General features: G+C 39.5%; 1 protein-coding gene across 1 annotated transcript; it reads left to right on the top strand.

Annotated features, from left to right (window-relative positions):
* The first annotated feature begins 6,980 nt into the window (after positions 1–6,980).
* On the top strand, positions 6,981–9,013 carry LOC110927779. The gene is made up of 4 exons (XM_022171194.1): positions 6,981–7,652; positions 7,732–7,981; positions 8,065–8,400; positions 8,469–9,013. Exons 1-4 carry the CDS (start codon positions 7,113–7,115, stop codon positions 8,900–8,902), a joined length of 1,560 nt encoding a protein of 519 aa, XP_022026886.1. The 5' UTR covers positions 6,981–7,112; the 3' UTR covers positions 8,903–9,013.
* Positions 9,014–19,184: the final 10,171 nt, after the last annotated feature.

Below are 19,184 nucleotides of genomic sequence, written 5' to 3'. Positions count from 1 at the left end.
TTTATGTATATTTTTGTAACACTTTTAATTTCTAGCACTTAGGAAATTATAACGGACTATTTAATGACTTTTCTGCATACTACTAGTATGTTAACAAGCACATGTAAGCATAACACAGATATCAGAAAGCAGTTAAGTAATTTCACACAGTCGTCAAGCACTTTAATTATCAATAATAAATTGTACGGAATACAAGGAATTTTGAGGGTTGTCACAATGATAATTTTCCAAAATTGAATGAAACTTATTATGTCGAAATGCCTAAGGTCAAACAGACCTGGGCTAACTTGTTCAAGTAACAGAGTAATTGTAAATGTGCAGGTGCTCCTGACGACAACTGAATGTCATCTAGAGGAGTGTCGGAGCAGCCTGGCACGAGAGGAGGAGGCTGCTAAACTCTGGAACTAAAACAGGGAGTTTGTTCATTTCTGTACATAAATAAACCATATTTCAAAAACCCTAAAAATTGAAAATCTAAAAACCAAAATATGTTTTTATTTTGCAAAAAATTTGAAAAATCAAAAATATATTTGTTTTTAAATTTTGTCAAAAATTCAAAAATTGTTGAGTGAATATGCCAAAACCCTCACGGCGGAACAAACATGATTATTTTCACAAGATTGAAAAACGGTTTTCAAACTGTCAAATATCAATGTGTTGTAAATCATGGGGGTATATTTTCTACAAAACAGAGCATGTGAAGCAGAAATTGGATGGCGAGACAATGCTATCAGTATCGGGTTGTCAAATTTTCTTTAAATGTTTTGAATTTTAGGGGGAGTAAGAGCGTTGTCAGAAAATCCAAAAACATTTGAAAATTTGAAATAGCCAAAAACATGATAAAATTCAAAATGAGTTGTGTGTAAAAAGAGGAAATGATAGTACATCAATAGAGAGTCACAGTACGCTAAAGAAATGGAAAGTTAAAATGTGATAAACGGTCTCACTGATGATATGCCAGTAGGTTTTTACAAGCTTAGTAGACTGATTTCGAGATATAAACCTAAATATCAAATACTTACTTATCTCGTGGGGAACATCTCTCGGATATATGGATAACCCCCGAAATCTTGTTTGAGAGATTGCCTGATTCTAAGATACTAGGTCTTTATACTGTTTGATATCTGGGGTATTATACCTGGTCTTCTGATATTGCGGAGGCAATGGCCTAGACCTCGTATAATACTTTACGCGCTTTAAAAGCTCACCCTCTGCATAAAAATTGAAAAATATCGAAAGATATGAATCAATTGTAGTTGAAGAAAAGATTCTCTAAAGGGAACATACCTAAAGTCGAGCCTTCATCTCTTTGACTGAACGGAAGTTCATACCTGAGCTCTCAAGGTCTCGCACGAACCCAGAATACAGATATCAAATTGGTATACTAACCTGTAAGACTGAATCTAGGGAATTTTGATACGGGAGTATATTCTGAGGTGGGACACGCGAATAAGTTTAAGTTCTTAAAACACTAATCTCGTATCTCGAATTAATTGAACTTTGTGTGAAAATTTAAGTGGATCAGTATACTGACAATCTAAGTGAATCGTTTAGAACTTAAAGTGTTTTAAAGCTCAACGGTACTAGTGATTTGTCATAAATTGATATGATCCTCTGATGCGAATTCAAACAAAAATATTATCTGTAAATATGTTTGTAAATATTTCTTTACTACTTTATGTTTCAGAAAAATACAAAAAGATTTTGATTCTACTTTATTTTCGACAACCGATGTCTGAGAAGCTGAGTTTCAAAATCTAAGTATGCTGATTTTGTTTCTGAAAATAAACAAGTTCATTAATTTAAAACTTGAAGTTTTTACTCAAAAACCAAAAACAGTTTGTGATATCTCCAAGGTCATTAATTTGGACTTGGATGATAAATCGTGAAGGATTTGGATTCTTAAATTGTGAAAATCTGTTGTAAAGAGCTAGGATTCGATCTTGGATTCTTAATACTGCCAAATCTTTAAAGGCAATTTGATAGGGGGAGTAAGTCAAGTATTCCTGGATATATTCATATTATTATATTAGAGCCAGGATCTTGATTAAAAGTGTTTGAGAGCCAGGTCATCATTCCTGGAAGAACCGGAAACGCTTTCACTGTCGAAATGTTTTAGCTTATGCTAAGAGAGCCAGGTTTTTCAATCCTGGATGTTCAAGATATTTTTACTTATAAATGTTTGAGAGTTGCAGATGCTATTCTAGATTAAGATCCCGATAGCCGAGTCTAAGGGGGAGTCTGAAGACGAGCTCAACGCAAGGGGGAGCTTGTATACAGAAAGCCAGGTGTCGATCCCAAAAGCACGAAAGCTTGACGAAAGGGGGAGCCTGAAGAAAGAGTTCACCGAAAGGGGGAGCGGCTGAAGCTGAAGACAGATCCACGGGGATTCTGTTCAAGCAAGAGGGAGTCTGTGAATGCTGAAGATGATAAAGCTTCAAGAAGACTCAGAGAGAGAGAAAGACAAGACGCTACGAGACTGACTGCGGTAATATCCAAGGGGGAGTCTGTTGGTGCATTTATGTCTATCGCCTACGTTAATACGATTCGTAGCTGAAATGAGAAGATATCAAGACATTATAGTATTATATTTAGTGAAAAGGCAAGGTGGCAATATTGTAATTAATGAGAAGTCTCATTAAGCCCCTTGGCCTATAAATAGGAGAGTAGTGTCTTAGTTTTAAAAACTTTTGACATTTTGGTGACTTTGGAGCTTTGAAGGTTAGAGAGAGAAACTAGAGAGAGAAAGTTGCAAAGGTGATTCATGGTGCTTGTACTTGTCGTATATTCAATAGAATCACGTTTAGATTACGTTCTCGTGTTCGGTCCACGCACGTGTACAGATTCCGCACGTCACACGTGTCGATACGCAATCGTTCGGGAGTCAAAAACCGATCCTACAAATCTCTCGTACCCCGGTGGTGATTCCGCGTCAAACTCCAAATTTAACGATCTGGTAACGGCTGGTTGGGAAGAGATATCGGTTGTAGCAGACAATTCTGCTCCCCCTTGAGTACCTTATGTTGCGTCGTTGCTTGTTGTAATGAGACTCGCATTCTGATACTCGCCATGGTATCTGGCCCCAAGTATGTATATATTGGGTCCCACGGATGGCGCCAATGTAGAGGCGTAATCCCGAAGAACACCTCTTCAATGAATACTCCTAATGGTAATGATCCGAACCCAAATCCGCAAAAGAGAACACCGTTAGAACTCATTACAGGAATGAAGGTATTTCTGTAACCACCCTGTGGCGTGAGAATAAGTAGGCTTGGAGTATAAAGTATGATAAGAGTATGACGAAAGTGAATGAATATTACCTTAATGTCTTCATCTATTTATACTATTTATACTGTTTGGTTCATCTAGGGTTTCCCCCTTATTAGGTGTCACCGTTTGCATGGGGTCGGCCCATGACTGGAAGATCGTGGGGATGTTCCTAACATTCCAGAGATTCGGTTAGTTATGTTGTTCATATCTTCTATTAGAACCTTCTAGAATAACTTGTGGTATATTTGAACTTATCGGTTTGGCCGACCCAAGTTGACCGGGTCAAGTCATACCCCGACACAGTGCAAGTAACAATATGTTACATTTTATTAGTAACTTTGTTTTGTGCAACACTTACAGACATACATACTTTTGTGTCAGACTATGTCAGACGTAATAAATTCTGAAAAATATTCTTTGCAGTCTTTTACACTTTCTTTGAAAATGTAACTTTTTATATTTGATTTAATCTACACCATAAATTAAATTAATGAATGGTGTAAATGAGATTTTCTTGATTTTTTTAACAAGGTGTTCATTTTAACCTTTCAGTATATACTTATTTCTTTAAATGTCGACCATACACCTTTTTAATATCTTTCATATATTACATATAACTACTTACACGGTTCTTGTAAGTTTTATATTTAAAACTAATATTCTTATATACCAAGCGGGGTTTGATCCTGAGCTGTACCTCGGTTTTCATCTGGCTGTTACTTCAGCGAGGCTTCTTGTGCGGGGACAGTACAGTTTCCGGGGGAACACCATAACCAAGTCTGGTCAACTCAGCGCGGACCCAATTAAAACAACGTAAGTCTGAGAAGACTTGACTAGGGCGATCGATTAGACAATGTAACATTGGGTGACTAAAAAAGAAAGTCACCATTCAAAAAATATTACAAATAAATTCATTCAATGTAAAAGCAGTTGCTCCACCGACAAGAAAACAAGGCCCACTACTTCTGCGGGACCGGGAGACCAGACCACGACCCATCTGGCCATCCTCATCCCCACTTTTAACTTTTACATTGGACTCAAATATTTTCCCTCCAACAATTAATTCACTATTTATTTTACTTTTCAATACTTTCACCTTTTGAATAAATATAATATATAACATATACTTATATTTCTTTCTTGTAGAATTATGATATTTAATCATTAACCTCATCAACCTAAAGAAACTGAAAAAGTGTGTTGATATTATTATTGTACTTGTTCAGTTTTCAATTCTTTTACATAACTTTTAACTGTTCTATAGTGATTTTACAACTTTAAAAAACTTTTTTCGGCTTTGACTACTTACATCATTAAAATAGATTAAACTCTGGCAAAATGTTTCAGTTACGTGACAAGTAATTGGATATGTGAGTTGGATTACAGGTCTTTTAAATTGGTTTAGATAAAAGGTGTAGTAGACTAAATCATTATAAATAAGTATTTGATGTATAAACTAATGAAAGTTGGTTTATTAGAGTTAAATTAACCCATTGCATGATACTAAAGGGTGTACTTTCCGATTGCGTAAGGATTTTCTATTAGGTTCCAAAGGATTTCTTCTCGTTTCTTAGAACGAAATCTATAAATTCATGAATGCATGCTCTCTCACTTTCGGATTCTATCACTAACTTAATGAGGTTCAATAAACCTTTGTTGAAAACTTGAAAGGTTAGCTTTGGAAAGTCGGTGTTTGTTTTGCATGTGTCGACCAACCCATGAGCTAACTTAGTGAGTCTATCTATGGTGATTTAGTGAAGATCTCTAAGTGGATTGTCGCATGTGCTAGACTACTAGTGTATCACACGTTGTAAAGTACACATCTTATTTTGACTAGGTTAATTCATGTTTACTGGATTTATGTACGTTTTTTTTACAAATATCTTATTGAAGATCTTTTTTAGAAAATGATTAAATTAATATTTTTTAGTCCATTATATCTAGAAGTGCCTTAAAAAGTTAGGAGTAAATTACAAGTTTTGTCCTTTATGTTTGCATCAAATTTCAGGCGCTGTCCTTTGCCTTCAAAATTGACGGGCGGTGTCCTTTATGTCTCTAAATCTTACAAGTTTTGTCCTTTAACCCAAGCTAGGTTAGAATTCTCAGTTAAATAAGGACATGTGCAGGGCACATGAGGGTAAAATGGTCAATCCACATCCCACTTGTCTGTCCCCCTTTAATTATAACAAGAGATGCCCTCATTCATTCACCTGCTTCACATCGTTCATCCCTCATCTTTCTTTTCTAGGGTTTTAGCCACTGTGAAAGACGATCAACATTCCGATCAAGATTCCGATGTCGAATGATGAAGAAGGTTGGTATATCAGGGATCATCTTGATAATGAAAATGTTGTTCAACTTTATGGTAAGTTACAAACCCTAGTTTTGATTTAGGGATAAAATGTTGTGGTTTTTGTTGATCATTAGTTGATTAATAACATAAATGTTGAAAATTTGCAGATGGTTTTCCCAATTTCTTTAGCATTTGCATTCATCATGGTGGTAGGCTTACATCACCTCCGGGACGCACATATGTAGGAGGCAAGATCAGTTATGTTGACTTGATAGATATTGATAAGTTTTCCATTCATGAAGTCGATCTTATGCTTGATCAGTTAGGGTATAATAGCTTGAACCCAATGTATTACCAGTTTTTGAATCCTGAAAAAACCCTAGATGATGGTCTTGAACACCTAACCAGTGATCAAGACTGTCTGAACTTGGCTAGGTATGTTGAAATGCACAAGGTCATCCATGTATATACCACTCATGGCTTGAAAAACATGAAAGAACTGTTCAGTTCACCTAGTAAACCTCCTAGACCTAGCATCACCATTGAAGAGATAGATGAAATTGGACCATATGCTATAGTTCCTATGAAGAAAAATGCAAATATTGGCTATGGGGAATCCAGCAGTAAGATGCCAGTTAGTCCAGCATTTGTTGAGACTGAAGTGAATGTTACTGATGATAGGGATGTTAGTGAGGATAGGGATGTTACTGATGATAGGGATGTTACTGATGATAGGGATGTTGGTGAGGATAGGGATGTTACTGATGATAGGGATGTTACTGATGATAGGGATGTTAGTGATAATGATAGTGATTACATAGTGGATGAATTGAATACTATGAGTGATCATGAAGTGGACATGAGTGACTATAGGGCTAATGTTGATATGGAAGTTGAGGACAACATTAATGAACATATGCATGGTGATGATGAAATGGAAGGGGATGTATTAGATAATGACAAGTTTAACAGTGGTTCTGAATCTGATGATAACCATACAAGCACAAGGAAACATTTGTTGCACCAAATAAGAAGATCAAATGAGAATTTGGTAAACTTTTACCTTGGGCAGGTGTTTGGCAGCAAGCAAGTTGCTAAAAAGCTGATCAAAAAACATGCTGTTGAAACTAGAAGGATTATTAAGATTATCAAAGATGATCACAGCAGGGTTAGGGCAGTTTGTCAAGGCTCAAAACCAGACTTTGAGGTAGATGACAATGGGGTGCATGTCAGTCAGGCAACAGGTAAAGAAAAAAGTGCAGAGATGGAAAAAAATGAAGACAAGGGGAAAAAAGGTAAGAAAAAAAAGGGGAAGGGGGTTTCTGTTGAAAAGAATAAAGACACAGGGACCAATCAGCAAAAAGGTGATATAAATGTGGGTGGTAGGGGGAATAGGACAAATCCCCATCAATATCAATGTCCTTGGGTCTTGTTGATTTCAAAAGAAAAAAATGCTGAATCTTGGGTGGTCAAAACCCTAATTACTGACCACACATGTATTACAACAAGAAAGCATTATGCATGTACTTCGAAGTTCCTGTCACAAGAGATGCTAGAGCAGATTGAAGAGAACCCAGAAATACCAGTTAAGGCTGTACAAGAGCAATTTCAAAGGAGGTATTCAGTTGGGATTTCAAGAATGAAAGCATATAGGGCTAAGTGCATAGCCAAGAAGCATGTGGAAGGAGACTATGCTGAACAGTATACAGTCTTGAGGGACTATGCTCATGAACTCATCCAACAAAATCCAGGTACAACTGTTAAGATTGAGGTTGATGGTAATCCAGATCCAGGGGATAATACTAGACAATTTAGAAGGATATATGTGTGTTTGGCTGCATTAAAGCAGGGGTTCAAAGCAATTGGAAGGGATTTCTTAGGTCTAGATGGTGCATTCATGAAAGGACCATTCCCAGGGCAACTGTTAAGTGCAGTGGGTGTTGACTGCAATAATGGGATCTACCCTGTTGCTTATGCAATAGTGGAATCTGAAAACAAAGAGTCATGGACTTGGTTCTTAGAGATTTTAGGTGATGATCTTGGTTTAGGCACTTACTCAAATTTTACTTTCATAAGTGATCGACAAAAGGTACTGTCTTTTACTTTGTAAACTGTCCTTTAGTTTGTCACCTGTGTTTTACTTTGTTAACTGTCTTTTAATTGTGCAGGGGATACTTCCTGCAATCTCAAAACTGTTTCCTTGTGCTGAGCATCGATACTGTCTTCGCCACATACATGAAAACATGAAAGTTACTTTCAAGGGAGATCTTTACAAGGAAAAGCTTTGGAAGTGTGCTTGTGCAACAACAGTCCCAGAATTAGGCATTGCTATGGATGAGTTGAAGGCTTTCAACAAGAAAGCTCATCTATGGTTGTCAAAGATTCCTCCTTTGCATTGGTCAAGGGCTTATTTTTCAGGTATTTTTCATTTGTTCACTTATATATTCATTTGTTCACTTATTATATATTCATTAGTTCATTTATGTATTGATTTGGCACAGGGAGGGCTGTGTCTGATATTGTGCTTAATAACATGTGTGAGGTTTTCAATGGAAAGATAGTAGAAGGCAGGGACAAGCCTATCATATCAGCCCTTGAATACATAAGGGAGTATCTAATGAGGAGAATAGTAACTGTGTTGAACGTAATAGAGAAAAGTGAAGGCTTGCTTACACCCAAGGCAACAGAACTTTTTGAAGGGATCAAAAGAGATGCAACTGCTTACCATGTTCAGTGGAATGGGGGTGATTTGTATCAGGTTAGTGGAAAGCCAAATCATGCACGAGTAGTGAATTTGGCTGCAAGGACATGTAGTTGCAGAGCCTGGGAAGTAACAGGTAACTATATATTCATTTTTTGTAGTTGTTAACTGGATCTTGGTCTAAATGTTGAATATGTTTTATAGGAATGCCATGCAGACATGCTGTGGCTGCAATTTGGGAGAAAGCTGCTAATGGGGGCAGGGTGGGTGCTTTGGAGAGTTGGGTACATCCGGTTCATACAATGGAGAGGTGGAAAGAGGTGTACTCTTTTAGGGTGAACCCTATCAATGGTAGGACATTATGGACAAGGGTAAATGCTCCTACAACGATTACACCCCCAAAACATCACACCCAGGTTGGTAGACCCAAGAAATTAAGGAAGAGATCTGCTGTGGAGCTTGAAGAGATGACCCAATCAGGAAGGCTGTCCAAAAAGCACACTAAAGGTGCATGTTCAAAGTGTAAGAAGACTGGACATAATTCCAGGACTTGCAAGGGTCAAGGTGAAGCTGTCAAGACTGGCAAATCAGGCAAGAGTGGCAATGCAGGGAAGAAAAGGAAGGCAGCAGCAAAGTGAAGTTGTTTTATGTCTTTTGAACTTATTGGTTGCTAGTTTTTAGATGTTTGTGAACATGTTTTATGTCTTTTGGGTAAACTTTTTATGTCTTTTGGGTTGCTACTATTTAGATGTTTCTGAGTTGTTGGTAGTATTTGGAACTATTTGGAACATGAATCAGGTTTGGCTATAATATGGTAAGTAGTTATTTTGTTTGACTTGGTTTGTTTTGTTTAGGTCAATCACTTTCTTTTGGTCAGTTTGAATGGGTCATTTTGTTTTGGCCATTACAGGTTTTATGGTCAATTTCTTTTGGTCAGTTTGTTTGAATGGGTCAATTTCTTTCGGTCAGTTTGTTTGAATGGGTCATTTTACAGGTTTTATGGTCAATTTCTTTTCATCTGCACATAACATATAACAACCTATAAAGCCATAACATACATCACAAAATTAGATGTTGTCATTCAAAATTACAACTTGTCATTTTACACATACTGCACATCAACTATAACACCCTAAAATGCCACAACATACATCACAAAACAGATCCAACTAAAAACCAAATACTTTTTCAATTTTCTAGACTTCGCTTCAACTTTCATGTTCTCTTCTTGCAGATTCATGTTTTCTTCTTCCAGATTCATGTTCTGTTGTTGCAGCTGCATCTTCTCCGATTCCAATTTGTTCTTAGCCCTAAGCAATCCAGGTATGATATCTATGCACCTTTGGCACCTTTGCTGATCGAACCATCCAATAAATGGACAATTTGAACCCTACAATTGAGCAAATCAACACATTAAAATCGGAAACGACATTCCCTAATCTAAGCGATGAACCCTAATTTTGAAGATTAAAGATTACCTGTACAGGACAAGCATAAAAACGACGACCAGGATTCTTGCTTGTCCATGATGTCTGTATTATTGCTTCTCTTCCACAGTAGCAAAAAACCATGATCAACGACGCATTTGGAGGTTGAAGAAACCCTAATTTGATGCTTGCAGAGAGATGATGAAGGGTTGGTGGTTGGTGTTCGTTATAAATAAGGAATTTAATGGGGAATTAAATGATTTAACAGGGATTGACCATTTTACCCTCATGTGCCCTGCACATGCCCTTACTTAACTGAGAATTCTAACCTGGTTTGGGTTAAAGGACAAAACTTGTAAGATTTAGAGACATAAAGGACACCGCCCGTCAATTTTGAAGGCAAAGGACAGCGCCTGAAATTTGATGCAAACATAAAGGACAAAACTTGTAATTTACTCAAAAATTAGCATTGGTCAGACACCAACAATTGAATATAGCTAGCTTCATGTCCGTAAAGAGCGTACGAGGTATATAACTAATTGTGAAGATCTGTAGAATTAATTGGTAACTGGGAATTGCCTACGCCATGCCTCAAGTGGGTCACCACCTACCACCATACATATTATTTGATCTCCACTGTTACTTACTGGTAATTGTAGTTTTATGTTTTTCTTCTTCGCACGCAAGGTGTTCGACGAAATGCCTAGGTATTTTTTTGAGGTTTTTTAGCGTAGCGGATCAATTACTTTTTGACCCATCAGCTGCGTTTCCTTTTGGGTTGGGTTTTCTTTATTGGTGGTGGCGTATGCGACATTATCTAAGTGTCAACTCCGCTTACTTAGTTTTGTTATGGTTGGTTCTAATTGTAGCGGTTTCTGGCCTTGTCCTTTTCGACGGTTTCATTGTTGCCCCGATGGCTTGGTGGGGGCTAAGGGATTCCCAAGGTTAATGGCACATATCAAGAGTCACCATTTGGGCTCAGATGAGAGGAAAGATTCTTTGAGATGTGCAATTGCTGATGATCTTAATCTTTTTACCTCTGTTTGTGAAGCTTTGAGGGTGTCCGGACAATGGTTATGTGGTGAGTGTATGTGCCCTCATGCTTTCAGTCGGGCGTGCACCATGAGGATAAAGTTATTCGGTTTGTGCCAGGTGAGAGAGATGAACAGGGTTTTAATGTTGGCATCACTAGACCCGGTGTTGAAAACGTTGATACCTCGTCGGAAGAGTTGGGGGTAGATATTGCTTTGCTTGACCGTGTTTTCTCTCTCCCCATCAAGGACTGTTAAGAGTATCCCCCTTAGTTGTCGTATGGCTTTTGCCCAAGTCTTAACTGCAGCTTTGGACAAGGTGGTTGCTACGCCTGATTCTGTTGAGACATGGGTTCGACTTTTGATATTACCACGTTGCACCTTGCGGGTGTTCAAGCCTGCTGGTCGTCAGGACAAGAGATCGGGCAATAGTAAGACGGGCCAATGCCTTAGCATCCAGCGGTCTTTGGCTTAGTGGGGTGATCGTGAGGGTTTTGCCACTCTTTTCCAGTCGTTGTTTGATCAACCCGCGAGGGGGGGTTACGGATGGAATCAAAAAGGGCACTGAGATTGATAATGAGTGTGGGGGGACCAATGTGAAACAATGTTTACGTAAGGTTGTTGATGGTCATTTCACTGCAGCGGTTAAGGTTTTATGCTCCTCGGGGGTCGCCCCTCTCAATAAGAATACTCTGGAGGCTTTAGTGGCTAAGCACCCATGTATGCCCCCTCCTTCCATGCCTGCCTCCTTGCCTTCTGAGTCTCCTCTTGTGGTGGAGCCCGATTGTGTGCTCGGGTGTATTAAATCTTTCCCTAAAGGTACGTCATGCAGGAGAGACGGCTTAAGGGCCCAACATCTTTTAGATGCTTTTTGTGGGGAGGGGTCTGTGATTGCTGATAGCCTGCTTAGGGCTACTTCAGCTATGGTTAATTTGTGCTTGGGGGGGGGGTGCCCGAGGAGTCTGGCGGAGTTTGTTGCTTCTGCTCCTCTTACACCTCTTCTCAAACCGGATAATTGGATTAGGCCTATCGCTGTTGGGTCGATTTGGAGGAGGGTGATCTCCAAGGTGGCCATGAAAGGTGTTGGGAAGGAGATGGCCAAATACCTTGGCGATTTCCAGTTTAGGGTACGGATTCCGTGTGGGGCAGAGGCCGTTCTTCATAGTGCGAACAGGTTCCTTAATGAGTACCACCAAGATGGGTCTCTTGTTATGCTTACTGTTGATTTTTCGAACGCTTTTAATTTGGTTGATAGGAGAGCCCTACTGTGCGAGGTAAGGAAAAGGTGTCCTTCTATTTCTACATGGGTCGATTTTTTATATGGTCAACCAGCTAGATTATATGTGGGGGATGAGTTTATTTGGTCTACTACTGGCGTTCAGCAGGGGACCCCTTGGGGCCCCTCCTTTTTGCCCTTGTTCACCGAATAAGGGATCGCTGCAAACTTCTATTTCACGCCTGGTACCTAGATGACAGTTGATGCGTGTGTAGTGTAATATATTTTTGATATATATTTAAGCCCCTTGTTACACTTTTAGCCAAGTTTTAAATTTATAAAACACGATATTTACTAACACTAAACACACATATGGGCAAGTGCACCCATCGTGGACGTAGTATAGTGTTGGTAAGATACCGAGGTCGTCCAAGGACACAAGAGCTTTTAATACCGGTTTATCCTCAACGTCTAATCAAATCAAAAAGTGAGAAAAGTGTTTTAAACTAAGAAAAATAAAAACTAACTAAATGCTGAAAAATAAAATAAAATAAAAACAGATAGACAAGATGAATCACTTGGATCCGACACGTGTATTAGTATAACCTTTGATTATTTTCGCACTTTTGCACTTGTTTAAGAGATTATCTTAGTTATTGTAGTAGGCCCCTCTTTTGAAGGCGACGTTACCCTCAACCCAGTAGTTTGAGTCAGCAAGGATACAATCCTAAAGGGTCGGATTATTGAAAGATAATGAATTAAGTTATTAATGCAAATTGTGGTAGGCCCCGCTTTTGGCGGTGACGTTACCCTCGGCTAAGTAGTCTGAGTCAGCAGGGATACAGTCCTAAATAGCCGGGTTATAGTATTAATAGTAGTTAACTTATGAGGGGGTCAAAGAGTTTGGATCCCCGCCATCCAATACCTATGGGCATTGAAGGAGATCCTACTAAAATTGACCCAGGTCCCAAGCAGGACCTCTAAACGCTGAACAAGGGCAAGACCCTTACCAAACCGTTCCCTTAACCCCCGACCAGGTAGCCAACATACCTCCATATAGACCGTGGAGATATGAATGGTGAAAATCTTTTATTTTATATAGACAGTAAAATAATGCCAAGACACCACGGACAAACGATAAGGAAAGATCACCTTCAACATAAGTAACTAGTTATTAAAGTCATTAATACAAAACCAAATAAAAAGTGCAAAAGATTAAAATAAAAAGTATTATACTAAACACTTGTCTTCACCAAGTGATGTAAGAGACTTAGGCAAACATGGCCTTGATTGTCAAGAACTCTTACGATCAATCTTGGATCCCGAGACGACTCACACACTCTACGATGGACAATGGATGATGGTGGTGGATGATGGTGTTATGGTGGTGGTGGGTGGTGGATGAAGTGTGAGAGAGGTGGTGTGCCAAGGGATGAGAGAGAATGAAGCCAAGCTCCTCTATTTATAGGCTGAACAGAAGGCTGGACACGGCCCCGTGCCCGTCTGACATTCTCTCTCTTCATTAATTGTAATTGCGAATTACAATTAATGCGCCTGCTGTACTTTCACCACGCCCCCGTGCCCGCTGGACACGGCCCCGTGGTGGGCAATGGAAGCTTCTACTGGTTTGTCTTTTCTGCTGCTTCCTGGGCACGCCCCCGTGTTCGCTGGACACGGGGCGTGTTCAGACTCTGTTTCTTCTCCTTTGCCTTGGGAGGTGCCGTTGAGGGTCCGGGCAGTCTACTTTTGTTCCTTTTCTTGTATTTATGCTAGAATTAGTTGTCTTTTTGCTTCTTTTGTGATTTTGAGCTCATTTAATCCTGAAAATGCAAAAGGAAGACAAAAACACTATTTTTCCAACATTAGTACTCAAAAAGGGTTAGTTTTATGCCTTAATTGATGTGATTTATATGTTGCATTTTACACACATCAAATACCCCCACACTTGAACTTTTGCTTGTCCTCAAGCAAAACTCTTTAAATGTGGCTTACACTCCCAAATGGAATAGGTAGAAGAGAAGTTTTTAGCTTGTCCTAGAGTGTCGGGAATCCAAGGTCTTTATAAGTTTTATTTTTATTTATTTACAATCCTATTCATTATGATTTATTTTGAACGCTTCATAAGATAAATTACTTATTTGGGCATAGCATGCCTTATTAAAATTCCATTTATATACAAGTTCACATACCTCACGGGAGATCACTCAACACTCGGCCGAAGGTGTATATTTTTAGTGAATCACTCGAGAGCGGCATGGAACTTACGCCTTCCATAGGCTTGCCAAGCAATCAATCCTCCTCCTTTTTAACTTTTTACCTTCGTAAATATCAAGAGGACTTTTTGGGGTAAAGGGTTAGGCTTGGGTTAAAGGTGGGTGGTTGGTTAGTGGTTAGTAAAAAGGGCGAAAATCGTAAAAGCGTCGGTTTTCGTAAAATTCCTTGTCTTTAGCGACTTTTTATTTTGAAGTATTTCTCCAAACAAGCTTTTATATAGCTTTTATTTGTTTTTGACTTCATCATATTTTTTTTATCACATAAAAAAAGCGAGTTTACGAAAAACCGAGCTTGTTACTAAAATAAAGGGTGAAAAATAAAAAGGTTTTTGGTGGGTAAAAAGGGTTTTTTGGGGTAATGAAATGAAAGGTTTAGGCTCAAAGGGGCTATCTAGGGGGATTTTGGGTAGGTGATAAAAAATTGAAAAATAATGGTTTTGAAAGAAAAATGGTTAGTCCTAATGCCTCCATCATTTACTTACTTGGGTTTAAGTTGGTAAGGACCGGGAATGTATCGTCGTGGCAAGTTCTAGATTTGTAAGAACCAAGCGGCTATTCACACAAGAAACGAAAAATGAGCATTTAATCTAAATATGTATATTTTTATGCTCAATAAAGGCTCAAAACTCACTTTTGTGGGAATGGGTTTTTAATGTGATCAAGTATATATAGTCGAATTTTTAACTAGACTTGTTATGCCGTTTCATAATTTTCTTATGTTGGTTCTTTGTTATCACGACGCTATCGGTTGTAAACTTGTAAAAATATAACCTTTTTAGAACTTGTTATTCCCAACTTAAACTAAGATAAGTAAATAAAAAAAATGAAAAAGTTTTTGAAAAAAATTTGGGGTGTTTAGCGGTTCCAATAGAGTTTTGTGTAAGGCTTGTGTTTAGGATTTGCAAAATTTCAAGGTTTTAGCATCCCCCCCACACTTAAATTACACATTGTCCTCAATGTGTCCAAAAATAAAGTTTTTGGTTGATTAGAATGTGTAAAAGTGGGTTTAAAAGCAAAGTTTTGTGTTACTGGCATCCTGGACACGGCCCCGTGTTGACCGGGCACGGCCCCGTGGTCAAGTGCCAGTAACAAAATTTAGAGAATGGAAACAGAAGCCTGGACACGGGGGCGTGTCCGCTGAACACGGCTCGTGTCCAGTTACCTGAACTGGGTGATTTTCTGCAGGGGGCTCAGCACGGGGCCGTGTTGGTTGGGCACGGCCCGGGTTGAGCCTTCTGTGATGGAGATTTTTGTCGGGTTGCTCTGTTCTTCGTGCATGGTTCCATTTTTCTCGTTCCCTTTTTCATCCATTACCACCATGAGTGTGTTTTATTTGTTAAAACAACCATCAATCTTAAAAACCATCATAGCGTTGCGAACATAGAGAGACATTACATAAAGTTAAAGATAAAAGTACATAGATATTAAACTATGGAGTTCTAGCCCTATGTTTTATTTTAATTTAGCAAAATTTCCAAGAAGCTACTGATCTTGGTTAGATAAGGCATTTTAGAACTCCTTCTTCCGGGTGTGGTTCTCCTCATATGTCGGCGAGCCATTCCTCTACCTCCCTTGGAAGGAGAAAAGAGGGCTCATTTGCATTAGTTTGAGGAGTGGCAACTTCCGCTGGAATCTCTTGCGGGTTTTCCATGGGAGGTTCTGCGGGAAAGTCTTCCCACCCGGTAGGGTTGTGAACCCCGAGTGCTAGGTTCCAGTCTTGTTGTGGAAGGACTGGTTCCATAGGAGGTGCTACCAGAATGTTTAACCTTTGGTGCAAAAGGTTAATCTCTTGGAAGCTGCTTTCAAGTCCCATTGTAAGATCGTTAATACGGTCAATGAGGACCTCCTCTACTGACGTCATGTCGTCGAGAGCTTCCCTTAGTGCTATCACATAGTGCACAAGTGTAGCTTCAACGGAGGGCCTTCTTCCCTTTCGGCTGTTTGAGGAATGAACGGATGATGTTTCGCTGTTCTCACTCGCCATTCTACGAAAAATAAACCAAAAGCAGTTTATATGACGAAACAGTTTCTGGACACGGCCCCGTGCTCACTGAGCACGGCCCCGTGTTCATCTTTCTGCAGAGTTTTTGGAGCAAGGAATCTTGGGTTTTTAAGTTATTTCCTGAATTTATGTAGACTTTTTGGCAGTAAATAACTTTAAACAATGTTACACAACATGTTTTTACCAAGATTCCATGATCAAAACTCATTGTTTCCTACCACAAAGGTTGAAAAATTCAAACTTTTCATGGTAGTTCTTGAAGAAAGATGAAAAAGAAGGAAATGTCTAGAAGAGGAAAGGACAAGATGGGTTGTTGGAAACTTCTTTTAGACTTACCTAGGATTGTTTGAGAGAAGATTCCTTCAAATCTCTGTCCCAAATTGGTCCAAATGTGCAGGATTTTTGGTTGCATTTATAGAAAACGACAGCCTTCTGGACACGGCCCCGTGTCCGCTGGACACGGCCCCGTGTGCAGATGAAATTCTGACACAGTTTGTCCGTATTCTGACGTTCTGATCAGAAAGGAATCTTTTGGTGGACACGGGGGCGTGTTGGCCGGGCACGGCCCCGTGTCGGAAAGCTGTTTTATGAAGTTTTGTCTCTTACTAAGGAGTTAATTTATATCGGGTGGCTCTTGACTTGTTGGAACAACCCCAAAGTGCCTAAGATACCTTAATTGTCCTATACTAAGGCGAGAACGCAAGAGGTTATCGGTGAGGGTGATTCCTATTTTCATTCTAGGTGGACAAGTCCAACCCTTTTCCGGGCTCTCGTTAAAGAAGGTGTATGCCGAATCGCTCAGGTCTATGTATGCACCGAACGAAGTCGATGGGGAGTCCTTCACGGCACAATCAGCACAGGGACGACTATCGTCCATGTCTTTTCTAGGTATGAAGGTATTTTCGGGAGCAACGAGGTTGTCGGAATGCGGTTCCAACATTTCCTCATGGTCATCATCTTGGGATGGATCTATAAAATCCTTCCTAAGTTCTTTTGACCAATTGAGAAGTAGTTCTTCTAGTTGAAATAACTCGTCAAGGAGCATTTCTCCTAGAATATCTGGCTGGGCGCATTCGAGGGAGAAATAGTGCTTATTTTTACTTTCGCCCCTCTTAAGGTTACAAGGAATCGGTGGGTCTATATAGTGGGGCGTATAGTTGAGAAAATAACATTTTAATTCCTCATGTTCGCCTCCACATAATCGACACCACAAACCATAAGAGTGCCAAAAGTAAAAAGAATTACTATCACTCATGTTTGTGTCAGAAATTACCAACCGCCGGGATCTAACGGTTCTGTTTTCAGCAACTGAATCTTGGGCACGGGGGCGTGTTGGGTGGACACGGCCCCGTGTTCAGCCTACTGTCTGACCTAAAACAGGATTACCAGTTCCAATGATTGAGCACGGGGCGTGTTCAGCGGGCACGGCCCCGTGTTGAGCTCTGCAGAAGCTGAAAAACTAAGAAAAAATCCTAAAAATTTAAAGAAAAATAAAAATATGATTAGGCCGTTGATTCCTAACTTTCTTAAAATCCTTGTGTCCCCGGCAACGGCGCCAAAAACTTGATGCGTGTGTAGTGTAATATATTTTTGATATATATTTAAGCCCCTTGTTACACTTTTAGCCAAGTTTTAAATTTATAAAACACGATATTTACTAACACTAAACACACATATGGGCAAGTGCACCCATCATGGACGTAGTATAGTGTTGGTAAGATACCGAGGTCGTCCAAGGACACAAGAGCTTTTAATACCGGTTTATCCTCAACGTCTAATCAAATCAAAAAGTGAGAAAAGTGTTTTAAACTAAGAAAAATAAAAACTAACTAAATGCTGAAAAATAAAATAAAATAAAAACAGATAGACAAGATGAATCACTTGGATCCGACACGTGTATTAGTATAACCTTTGATTATTTTCGCACTTTTGCACTTGTTTAAGAGATTATCTTAGTTATTGTAGTAGGCCCCTCTTTTGAAGGCGACGTTACCCTCAACCCAGTAGTTTGAGTCAGCAAGGATACAATCCTAAAGGGTCGGATTATTGAAAGATAATGAATTAAGTTATTAATGCAAATTGTGGTAGGCCCCGCTTTTGGCGGTGACGTTACCCTCGGCTAAGTAGTCTGAGTCAGCAGGGATACAGTCCTAAATAGCCGGGTTATAGTATTAATAGTAGTTAACTTATGAGGGGGTCAAAGAGTTTGGATCCCCGCCATCCAATACCTATGGGCATTGAAGGAGATCCAACTAAAATTGACCCAGGTCCCAAGCAGGACCTCTAAACGCTGAACAAGGGCAAGACCCTTACCAAACCGTTCCCTTAACCCCCGACCAGGTAGCCAACATACCTCCATATAGACTGTGGAGATATGAATGGTGAAAATCTTTTATTTTATAAGACAGTAAAATAATGCCAAGACACCACGGACAAACGATAAGGAAAGATCACCTTCAACATAAGTAACTAGTTATTAAAGTCATTAATACAAAACCAAATAAAAAGTGCAAAAGATTAAAAATAAAAAGTATTATACTAAACACTTGTCTTCACCAAGTGATGTAAGAGACTTAGGCAAACATGGCCTTGATTGTCAAGAACTCCTACGATCAATCTTGGATCCCGAGACGACTCACACACTCTACGATGGACAATGGATGATGGTGGTGGATGATGGTGTTATGGTGGTGGTGGGTGGTGGATGAAGTGTGAGAGAGGTGGTGTGCCAAGGGATGAGAGAGAATGAAGCCAAGCTCCTCTATTTATAGGCTGAACAGAAGGCTGGACACGGCCCCGTGTCCGCTGGACACGGCCCCGTGCCCGTCTGACATTCTCTCTCTTCATTAATTGTAATTGCGAATTACAATTAATGCGCCTGCTGTACTTTCACCACGCCCCCGTGCCCGCTGGACACGGCCCCGTGGTGGGCAATGGAAGCTTCTACTGGTTTGTCTTTTCTGCTGCTTCC

The sequence above is a fragment of the Helianthus annuus genome, chromosome 3 (assembly GCF_002127325.2).
Source record: "Helianthus annuus cultivar XRQ/B chromosome 3, HanXRQr2.0-SUNRISE, whole genome shotgun sequence".
In the NCBI taxonomy this organism is placed as follows: Eukaryota; Viridiplantae; Streptophyta; class Magnoliopsida; order Asterales; family Asteraceae; genus Helianthus; species Helianthus annuus.
Note: the sequence above shows the minus strand (reverse complement) of the source record. Positions and strands in the feature narration are given on the sequence as shown.